This window comes from Mycteria americana, unplaced genomic scaffold, assembly GCF_035582795.1.
Source record: "Mycteria americana isolate JAX WOST 10 ecotype Jacksonville Zoo and Gardens unplaced genomic scaffold, USCA_MyAme_1.0 Scaffold_37, whole genome shotgun sequence".
NCBI lineage: Eukaryota > Metazoa > Chordata > Aves > Ciconiiformes > Ciconiidae > Mycteria > Mycteria americana.
The window spans coordinates 1,311,678-1,323,253 of record NW_027445624.1 but is presented as its reverse complement, the minus strand read 5'-3'; the positions used below and the strand labels follow the sequence as shown (position 1 = coordinate 1,323,253).

The following is an 11,576-nucleotide window of genomic DNA, read 5'->3' as shown; positions in this document are numbered from 1 at the left end:
CAGGGGCTCCTGAGTCGCCATAGCGAGCAGTCAGCGCTGGGAGCGCTCTGTGCGAGAGAGGGAGCGGAGGCCGAGCGCCGTTCCCTTTGAGTGCCTTCGGCCCACTCCACCTCAGCCTGTGCTGCTTGCCCTGACCCCTCGGTGGGTCCTTCCCCGTGCTGCCGCAGGCCGTAACGTGGTGCAGAGGCCGCGGCGCCTTCTGCCACGGTAGACGCTGTTGTGGAGTAGGCACCGCCTGGCCCCAACCATGTCGTGCGTCCATTACAAGTTCTCCTCGAAGATGAGCTATGATACGGTCACCTTCAGCGGCCTCCACATCTCCCTGTGCGACCTCAAGCGCCAGATCATGAGCCGCGAGAAGCTGAAGGTGGCCAACTGCGACCTGCAGATCACCAATGCCCAGACCAAAGAAGGTGCGTGGGGGCAGCGGGCACAGGGCCTCGGGGTCCGTCTGGCTGGTGGCGTCGCAGACTGCACCGCAGCAGCCCTGGCCTGTGGGAGCTGCACTCTGCTCTTTGTGGCTTGTCCCCACGTAGCGTGAGTCAATCTGGGGCCCATCCTGCTAATATAAGCAAAAAGTAAACAGGACTGTAAATATCAGTGGAAAAAAATGATATGATGGACTCCTTTTAAGATGCTGGGAAGGCACAATGGATGGTTAGGACGTATTTTAAAGGGCAGGGGTGTGTGTGCGTCCTCTTCCATGCTTGCTATAGAGGCACGTTCTATAAAGGCAGAATTCCCTTCCAAAGGCCTATGCTCAAGAATGATGCATTTCAACTTGCCTCCTTTGAATTTGACCTGAATTTCTTGACCTGTCTTTTAGAAGAGATGTTCTCACAATATTGTGGAAGAACTGCAAACTCCAGAACTCAGGGCTTTGAGTCCTCTTTCCTGCCCTGTAACATTCTGACACAAAACACTTGGAGAATGTGCTCTTCTGCTTCTCAGGCAAAATACAAAAAAAAAGAAAAGAACCCAAAACCGCAATGGGACTCTGATCTTAATCCAGTGGTTTGTGATCTGGACCACAGAGAATAGCCTGTATGGCTCTGTTCAGCAGGTAGAAACAGCTGCTTTGGGCTCCTAGGACTGCAGCTGGCATGGTCTCCCAGTTGTTTGTCTGGGCCTCAGTACTGTTTGAGCTCCTCCTCCATGACAATGTCCCAGTGCAGGCCTTTCTTGACAGGTGGCTGTGTAATGGTTAGATTTTCCTTTTGAGAAGAGCTCTAGGGGTTGGTTTCAGGATATGACCTCTGTAAAAGCTTCTGGTTTCGTCATTAGTAGTCCTTTCTCCGACATTTTGAAACTGCTCTGAATTCCAGAGGAAGCATACTGTTTGGTTCCCTAGGTGGAAAGAACAGGAATTAGTTTCAGCAAAATGATTTCTCGGTTTTCTGAAGAAGCATTCTGTCATTTGGAAGTAGAAGTAAACTGTTCATTTCGTGGTTGAAATAATGTCTTCTGGTAGGTATGTTTTGGTCTCAGAGAGGTTCCTGCCTGTAGGAATAATATACTGAAAAAGGGAGCCGAAATTGTGAAATATTCCTATTTTGTGTGTGATCACTGAGCAAAACCACCCTGACAGAGCTTGACTGGAGATACAGCAGCTTTGGTTTTCAGACCATCGTTCTGATTCGGTCTGCAAAGCTTTTAGTATGTACAGCTGTAGGCAGATTACAGGGAATGGCTGCTGATAGTGCTTTAAAATATTTAGTCACAGCCAGCTCGTGTAAGTACAAGATACAAACCATTCTCATGGAGACATCTTTGCGTTTTAAGCTGACTCAGTCCAAGTGTCTCGGGGAGTTGTGGGGTTTTTTTGTTTGGGCCTTACAGAAAAGGTCAGAAGGCTTTCCTCCTCTTCAGAAGACTAACATGGTGTAAGCCAAGGCAAAGCATGGATAGCTTCAGGCACACACTGCTTTCAAAAGGCTCTTCAAGGCTGTCTTCATAAGTCATTTTGTTTGAGTCTGTCTGCTCTGCAAAAAGTGCATCGAAAGAATCCACGTCCCTTGGGCTGATTCAAACTAGATGATGAGCTTAAGAGGGCAGATACCACCTTAGTTGGAGCCAATTCTGCCCTACTTGTGAAAGCAAGCTCAAAAAACCCCAAAATCTCTGTGATCCAATGTGTAGCCCTGCCAGTTGTGTTTCCATGTCAATGTAAAGCCCTGAGCAGCTGAGAAGTGTGGCTGTTGATGGATTAAGCTGCAAGAAATAGACAGAGATGGCAGGCTGTCTTCTGTGTTCTGTCAGTCTTCATGGGTGAATCGTTTTTAGTGAACAGCTATGAAAGCAATGGCGCAGAGTTTCCATGCTTTAGCTGAGTGCCTGTGGTGTTGCAGGGCAAGCTAGTCAGACTTTGGAATGTGGTTTAAGCAGGTGAGACTTTGCTGTGGTTTGTTTTTCTCCAGAGATGTCTTGGTTTTGTAGCCTAAGAGCAGCAAAAGCAACGTAAGCTAGGTCAGGAAAGAACCTCATGCATTAGCAGACTCTCCTTTAGTGACCTTTGAGCCCCTTTTGCTGTTGGCGTTCAAACTATTTTTAAGAAATGGAAAAGATGTTGCTGCTTGTGTTTGATTCTCAGACCTGAGGATTTCTTGGAATGTCCTGTTAGTGTGTTGGGACGATAAAAGCGTGATGTTACCTAGAACATTTTTCTTTTTAATCTGAAAGGGATTCTGTGAAGTGCTATGTAATGACATATTAATATACATTCTTACAAACTGACTCATGTTTTTTTCTGTGTTTGTGTTGTTTTCAGAATACACAGATGATAATGCCCTGATTCCTAGGAACTCATCGGTAATTGTTAGAAGAATCCCTGTTGGAGGAGTTAAATCTACCAGCAAAACATATGTTATGTGAGTATCCGTAAAGCATGGTATTCTTTGTTAGGGGTTCCAGTGTGTGAACTTTTTGGATGGGTATTAGTTTACAGAGGCATTCAGACTGTATCTTTCTCGTTAAAGCTGCTGTTAGTTTTTGTTGTCACGGGGTAGATTTTACTGTATCTGTCCCAAAGGAGACTTACCTTTTTAGGCCTGCTGGGACATGGGGTTCAAACTCCAACAATGGTAACTTTTAAATAAGAGGAGTCTGTTGGGTTTGTTCTTGGGGTTGATTTTTCTGAGACCCAGGCTGTAGATGCTGTTTCCTCTCTGTGGAGAGATTCCTCATCATATGTGTTTGCTTTTAGTGCTTTTATAGTCCAGACAGACAGGCATTGTAGTGTAACCTGAGACTTTGTTCCCATCTCAGAAGAGTCTGATTCTCAGGGCTTGACTATTTCTTGCATTTGGGGGAGGCGGGGTGGGATATGGCAGGTATTCTTATGCCCCAAATCTGGGTTTTGTGCGTACTAGCTATAGAGGAAAGACCAAGGGTTGCCAGCTGGGGAACCACGCAAACAAGAAGTTGCATTCCTAAGTGATTCCTATTAGTTTCCTAAAGACAATGTCCGTTTCTGGCAAGAGAAGAAGAACACTATCCTAAAGCGTGTTGTCTTTTGTGCGAGTGCGATGAAAGAGTAGTTAATCCTTTCCAAACTTGAACCTCAGTAAGCAGTTTAGCATGTTACCAAATGTTACGAGTTCTCTTTCCAGGTCGTTTTTTACCCTGAGGTGATATGTGTGCTCCAGGATTTAATTCTGTGTTCCTAAGCTGTTTGGAGGACAGAGAATCAGGTGTATTGATTAAAATTACAGATATTCAAATGCCATCCTGACTCCAGGGTTATTGCTGTCATTTGTGTATTCATACAGTCCAGATCTCTATCAGCTGCATTAGCATTGTTTGAATGGTCATGTTTTCCAGCCTTCTTTGAGATATGCCTCTCCACCACCATTAGTAGATATTATTAGCTTGTGGTTTTGCCATGCCTTTCTGCTGTTGCTACTCAGTAAATAAAGTAGACTGATGAGTTACAGTGTGCCTTGAACAAACAGTACAGCAGCGTCCTGGTACCCATGAAGCATTTGCAAGCAAAAAGCCCTGAATTTCTGTGGCTCTGCATGTAAACTTCACATGAATTCCACAGCAGCCTTTGAATTGCCTCTGCTCATGGGACACTTTGGATGGTGTAGGAATTGTTTGTTAATGCCATCAATGGTTGCATGTCTGATTGGTGATGAGTAGCATGCAGACACAGATCAATGAGTACGTGGAATCTCAGCAAGTTTTCAAATGTAATAATTATTTCCTACAATATTGTAGCATTTTCAAGATTATCTTAAAGCAGATTCAGGCAGTTAAGACCTTTTTTTCCCCAAAAAATCGTAGGAACTGCTTTCAGGTGAGATTTCTGCGCCTATTTTTAGTCAATATAGCATATGTAACACCTTGAGCACATTTTGGCACTTTCATGGCTAAATATGGTAGATATCTGAACAGAGTGCTTGGGCTTCCACAGAGAAACACTGTAGTAAAGACGATGCTGCTGGCAGTTTTGTTATTTCTTTGTCAGATGGCTGATTTGTTTCATTTCAGTAAACTTGCACTTCAAAGTGTCTAGAGCCTCCCTATTCTTTCTTAGAAACTGAAGTACTCTCTCTGGTACCTACTTGTAATGCTAGGGATATACGGGTTGGCTAAAGTTACCTTTGTACTTTCATGGACGATTATTTAAGAACACAAAACTGTAGTAGAGGCTTCATATTTTTGATACTTACTCGCAGAGACAAAATGTCTGAGGACTTCGCTTGCACTGTTGTGTTCTGTATCTGTAAGTCTTGGAGTAATTTGTGACAAAGTAGAAATGTGATTTGGGGTTTTTTTTTTTAGTTGCACTGCATGCACCAAGAGGGAACAGTTTATGTATACGTATAAATGTTCACATTCACTAGAGTATCAGAACAGAATGTTTTGATGTTCAGGTTTTAGACTCTGTTTTCACTGCTTTATGTTGGGTACAAGTGCCTTATTTTAAGTTCTGATCACCTTTCTTTCTTCTTCTAGAAGTCGAAGTGAGCCAGTGAGTGCAACATCAAAAGCAGTACGTAAAAACCAATCTCAGCCTTTTTTCTACGCACGGCCCTTAATTGTATGCAATGTAGCCTTGTATTAATTTTCCACACATTACCTTAATAGATATTTTCCAGTAAAAGATAGTCTATGTTGTAAGTACTGTGCATTTGATTCAGCATAGTAAAAACTGAGTAATGCCCTCATTTGCACAGTTCTCCTGTGAATATTGGTATTTGTGCCTAGTAATGCATTGTATTTCATATGGAATACGCCAGAATATTTCCGGACTGACTTTGTGTTGTACAGATAATGTATGATGGTTTTTGGATCACGTAGGTTGAAGATTTGCACAACTGAACATGGTGCCCTGTTCTACATCTGCCTGTCCATAGCTAGTGCTATGTCTGTCTGTATAGCTTGTTGTGTGCTTTTTTTTTCTTGCCATAAAAATTGTTTGGAGTGTATTTGTTGCATTTTCACATTGTATCACTTAGCTTTTGTGTTTGAATATGAATATGCATTTAATATGAATATGTGTTCAACATGAATGTGTGTTTAATTTTTTGCGAACAGATTGATGACTCTTCTGCCCCTATTTCTCTGGCCCAGCTTATTCAGGTATATCTATATTCTCGTCAAGAGCTTAAAGAAAAAAAGTGTTTGGTTTGTATTTTTAAATCTTATACTGTGATGCATAGCTGGATAACTCTTGTAATGTGAACAAAACATTAATTTGATTTTTAAGAATTTAAAGTGTTTATTTTCACCTTAAAATGTCTGTATATTTTGATACTGTCCTGTAAGGAGTAGTTGCCAGTTTGGGAAGGTAGAAGGGGAGCACTTCATCAGCCTCAACGTCATGTTGTGGTATTACTCATGTTCCAGACACAAAGAAGCAGCACTTTAGAAGCTGTTTACTGTTTTTCATGCATTTCGTTAATGTTGCATTGGAAACTAACACAAGTTTCAGAGAAGAATTTAATTGGCTGTCAGTGATGGACATTTCAGGGGGGTTTGCAACAGCCGAATTAGAGGTGTTTCTGGAACATGGACACAAGCAGGGTCATTTCTGCATTTCTAGTTATTACAGTTATAGATCCAATCTTTGGATGCTGCACAATTTCATAAATTGTAGTATGTCTTCTCCTTCAAACAGTCTGGAGCTTAAAAATCAGTTTCAAAATCTGGATAGTATAATTTTTTCTACACATAGCTTCAGTCCACTCAGAGGAAAATGGGATTGGTGACACAAGCCTTTATGTGAGGTACAAACAGAGCCGAAGGTTCTGAGTGCCCGAGAAGGCTCTTTTTAAGGAGGTGAACAGGCACATAGACAGCATGTAATGGTGTAAGGACTCCCCAGAACATCTTCAGGACAGCTGTATTTTATAGAAGCAGCTGTTTTCATGCAACCTCAGCTAGCGCTGTGCTGCTCTTCACAGGACGGGGTGAGTGGGGTTGTCTTTGGCTGTGTGGGCTTAAACGCGTTTCTAATGCCTGTGTCAAACAATTCCCTGTGAAACAGACTGCCAATCTGGCTGAAGCCAATGCTCCCGAGGAAGAGAAAGTAAAAGCTGTGATGATACAGTCTTGCCAGCAGTATGATCCCATCAAGTAAGTGTGGATAATGTCAAATCTGTTCTTTGAAGATTCTGGAAAAAATTGTGGAGGTGTTGGTTTTAACAAGAGAGACACATGCATGCCTTTCTCTTCTTTTCCCAAAAAACCTTTTAGTTACTTGAGGAAACCCTTGGGTCCACCTCCACCATCATATACGTGCTTTCGCTGTGGAAAACCTGGCCACTATATAAAGAACTGCCCAACACATGGGGTAAGATTGTGGGGGACTTCTGGTGTTAGTTTGTTTTTAACGTGTTTCCCTTGGCAGTTAGGTAACAAATACATGAACACTGCTATTAAGACTCATTTCTCTTCGGGTGAAATAGAGAGGCTATATGGCAGTGTTGCAAAGCCCTTCAAAATTCAAGGAAAACCTGGAATTTGAAATGTAACATTTTCTTTTTTGTAGGTCATTGACATTGAATATGTCCATAGATCTTTCTCTGTGAACTTGGATGCTTATTGTTATATATTTCAATATTGCTGGAAAGTTTTCTGGTTTTAACTCTTTCTAATGACAGTTCACAGTTTTTAGTATTCCGTAGAAAACCAAGGTGTTTCTGTTGACCCCATCTATTGAATATTTGCCTGTTGTAACTACACCAGTCTCTGGCTGAGCATTCATGCCATGTGACGTAAGTCACTGAATGCATATGCCTGAGGTACGAATACAACCTTCGTATGGAGAGGGTGAATATAAGTTTCCCCAGTGACTGATTCAGAGCACCGAATGAAGCTCTTGCTCTGAATTGCGCTCTGGAGTAGGAGCGGGTTTGTGTCTCTTGTCTGAGTGGGTGGTGAGCTAAGGGATATTCCACCCTTAGGGAACCTGAAGTGAAGCCAAAGCATGTCGAGTGAGTTCAAAACACTGCTCAAGCCTTTGCGACATTCTGGCTATATTCATTTAGGAAAATAAGTATTTCAGTTTAGCGAGCCTGACACTAGGTAAAAGGAGAGCCCTGAAGGCTTTTGCTGCTTAAAATAAGCATTGCAATGTCATTGGAAGTGTGGGTCTTAAGATGAGCTATGTCTGCATTTCTTTTCTTAACAGGACAAAAATGTTGAGCCTGTTCCCAGAATTAAAAAGAGCACAGGAATTCCCAGGAGCTTCATGATAGAGGTGGAAGACCCCACTACAAAGGGTGCCATGCTGACAAGCACTGGGAAATATGCAATACCAACTATTAGTGCGTACGTATGGAATTAAATGGACTGACCACAAAGGGAACGAGAGAAACCATGCGTGAATGTCTGAGGGGCAATGCAACCAAGTTGGCCAGCATCTGTAGTTACAGGGCAGGAAGCATTGTCATTGTCTCTTAACCATAAAATCCGTGATGCTTTCTAATATTACAATAGGGTGGTCCTACTGTTCATGGCCCTGGACATTGATAAATCTGGTGGTACGCTAAGAATCTGTATTTCTGTAAAACATTTCAGTAGTGTTTACAGAGTAGTCCTTCTCTTTGAAAGCTCATTTTGCTTCTGCTTTATGTTTCCAAGGCTTCTTGCAACATTTGTCAACTAACGGTTGGACTGAGATTTCCTCCCCCTCAGATTTTTATCAAGTAGATGCTATAACCTAAGAAAATACTCCTGTGGGCTGACGAGAGTGGCGGCTTTAAAATGCACTTGGTAGCACCTCTGTTTTTCTGCCATGGATCTCCTTTTGTAGAAGCTGTAACATCGACTTCTTCCATTGATAAAATGTCCTTACTCGGAGACTAACTTTATCCTGAGCCTGCAATTTACGTTTACCCTCTGGCAAAGGAGAGGTGGGATCCTTCTCACCTGATTTGTAGCTGTCAAACCATTGTTTTTCTAGTCTGAGCTGATTTATTAGTTGATCCAATGAATGGGAGAGCTCAGCAGAAGGAAGATTGTGTTGTGGCTATAGAAAAGTAGTTTAAACTAAATGCCTACCTTGTAGAAGGCTGATGTGGAGGGAGGAGAACTCCAGCTGTTCTCTTCCTTTGATAGAATACAAAGCTTGGAAGACTTTTCCTTTACCCACGTTTAACTTTTTCCTTTTTCCTTCCCCACCCCCCTCCAGGGAAGCGTATGCCAGAGGAAAGAAGGAGAAGCCTCCCTTTTTAGCAGAGGAGCCGTCCTCCTCCTCCTCCTCAGATGACCCTGTTCCGGAAGAGTTGTTATGTCTCCTCTGTAAAGACTTGATGACTGATGCAGTTGTTATTCCCTGCTGTGGAAACAGTTATTGTGATGAATGTAAGTGTTACTCCCACGTTTGTTAATTCAAAACATCACAGCTGATCTTCTGAAAGCAGAGAGAGGAGGTAATGGAATGACTTTGTTACCAGCTCTATTTCATACTTAAGTATACCCTGAACAGGAAAGGACTCTTCTCCTAGAAAGGGAAAAAAGAAAAAAAAATAAGCAGAAAACGTAGTACCTAGTGAAAGCCTCTTTACATGCAGAGGGGCGAGTAGGAGAAGAGCGCATAATTGTGCAGGTGATGACAGTATGAGATATTGAATGCATTTAGTTTGTCCACACCCTTTCTCTCCTAAAAAACTGCATAGCCAACTCTGGTGACTTCCTGCGGTCTGCACCAAAGGCAGAGTTAGGCATTTAATCCACATTCTTCTCCACGGGAGAGCTTGTTCAAAACTTCAGAACTCAAACCTACTAATGGTTTTTTGAGACGTGTTTTATTCATTAACCTGGAGGTTGGTGACTTCTGACTGTACTAGATAGTGGAAAGAAGACTAGTCGAAACATCGAGACACAGCCTACTCTACATCTTCAAATGTTGCAATAGTGCAATGTCAAAACTGTCTCGTTATTTGCTGTGTACTATAAATTTTTTACACCGTTGAACACGTATAGCTTCATGCTTTCACTTCAAGAGCATATTCACCCACTACCCATCTTCGTGATTTTATAATTAATTAGAACCCCCAAAATTTCCTCTGTTTGGCTAAAAACTGTTTGGATGATTCTAAACATACACAGGTATTCGAACAGCATTACTGGACTCTGAGGAACACACATGCCCAACCTGTCATCAGACGGACGTTTCTCCTGATGCTTTAATTGCCAACAAGGCCCTACGCAAGGTAAGGTGATGACTTTTACATAACTGTTTGTAAGAAAAGACTATTTGTAAAAAGCTGAAAGGGAAGAAAGGCTAATTTACACCTCCTTAAGCAAGGCCAAGTTGAATAAGGCTAAATGTACCTTTCAAGTACATTACCTGTTGTTCCAGAAGCTGACAGCTCTTTAGAGACAATCTGGCAAATTCAGGTCACACTTTTGTTTAACTTGATTGCCTCACTTTCAATTTCGGTGTTAACACTGAAGTACTTGAAATACAGATACTCTGAGTTACCAGTCCTTGATCTTGGTGTTTAATGTGATGTGTTCATATAGCTGTATGTTCATTGATTTTAGGCTTGATATCATTTCCAGGAGTACACAAGTCATTTTACTCTGTGGAGGCTTTTGTTCATCTATCTACTGAAGTTTCATATTGCCTTTTTGTAAATGTTTTTCTGCCTCTAGGCTGTCGACAACTTCAGAAATGGAACAGGCTACACAAAAAGGCTGCGCAAGCAGCTCCAGCAGCAACAGCAGCAGCAGCCGCCACTGCTACAACCTCCAGCACCACTCATGACTGCTGTCCGACCTGCTGCTCTGGTGACTGCCGGTGAACTCTATATATCTTCCTCTGGGTCCATCAGCAGTGTGTTGGAAGACAAGGTAAGTTTTATTTCAACATATGCAGTGATTCGTGTATCTTAGTAGAGCTGATTTTCCAACTCCTTGCATTTATTCACACGGGCTGTCAGGTTCCTCTACTACAACATCCGGCATTTGCAAGTCTTCTGGGCCCCCAAGGACAATCAATATCCACAACTGGTAAGTAACTATAACTGTAGAATTTCTTTTACAAAAAATGATCTTCAGATAAACTGAATGGGATTTTTTTCTTTTTCCTCTCCCCACTCCAAAAGGGCATCCAAGGAAAGGCAGAACAATTTGCTCAGCTGGTGGCAGACCAGGCTGGGAACTGTGAGTATGCCACAGAAATTCAATATATTACTACTTGTAACCTGTTAAACGAGGCCTTAACACATAACTCACACAACAGCTGGTTTCTAATGAAATAAGTATGCCCAGAGAGTTGCGGAGAATACAAGTGGTAATTAATTCTAACAACATAGGCAGCGTATGTGGAAGAAGTTACCAGAAGTTTGAGAGAAGATTAATTAATATCTGTGCAGTCCTTTGAAGATCAGCAGTGTGAAGTATGAAGCGTCTCAAGGAGTGGCAGAGACGTGGTGGGCACTTGGCACATGGGAGGTGGGCGTCTCTTAAGCAGGGGCAGCCTCCCTCCAGAGTCGCAAAGCTGAGTCTAAGGAGAGAAGACTGAGGGAACTGTTGGGGGTGAGGATGTGGAAGGCAAGTCTGAGGGTCAAGAAATGAGTGTAGTCTCAAATGAAGAGAAAGCAGGGAGAAAAATGCTCGCCACTGTGCTCCCGCTTCCTTCGCTTTCCTCTTGAACATCAGGGCAGAGCGTAACAAACAGTGACACGTGTTTGGGGGTTTCTTTAGAAGTTCAAATCGAGGACGCCCACGCAGTGAACATACCCAAAGGCCTCAGGCCCCAACACTGCAGCATCAACGGCAGCCTTTGTGCCTGTGCCTCCACCTCCCTTGTCTCCTCCACCACCCCATGCACTTCCTCTTCCTCCGGGGGTACCAGCACCACAGTTCCCTCCTCAGTTTGCACCTGGTCAGCCTCCATCTGCTGGGTACACTGTCCCCCCTCCAGCATATCCCCCAGCTCCTGCACACACGTCATCAGCTTGGGTACCAACAGCAGTACCCATGGCTCATTCACATACCATCCCAACAACACACGCACCTCCTTCATAGATTCACAGACTCATAGAATCATTTAGCTTGGAAGCGACATTTAAGATCGTTGATTCCAATCGTAAACCTAAGACTGCCAAGACTGCTAC

At 42.9% G+C, this 11,576-nt stretch overlaps 1 protein-coding gene across 1 annotated transcript; it reads left to right on the top strand.

Moving 5' to 3' along the window:
- Nucleotides 1-247: 247 nt before the first annotated feature.
- Nucleotides 248-9,832, top strand: LOC142403500 (E3 ubiquitin-protein ligase RBBP6-like). Its single transcript, XM_075489758.1, has 7 exons — nucleotides 248-413; nucleotides 2,768-2,867; nucleotides 4,960-4,996; nucleotides 5,542-5,631; nucleotides 6,857-6,860; nucleotides 9,562-9,665; nucleotides 9,815-9,832. The coding sequence occupies exons 1-7, from the start codon at nucleotides 248-250 to the stop codon at nucleotides 9,830-9,832; spliced, it is 519 nt and encodes a 172-aa protein (XP_075345873.1).
- Nucleotides 9,833-11,576: the final 1,744 nt, after the last annotated feature.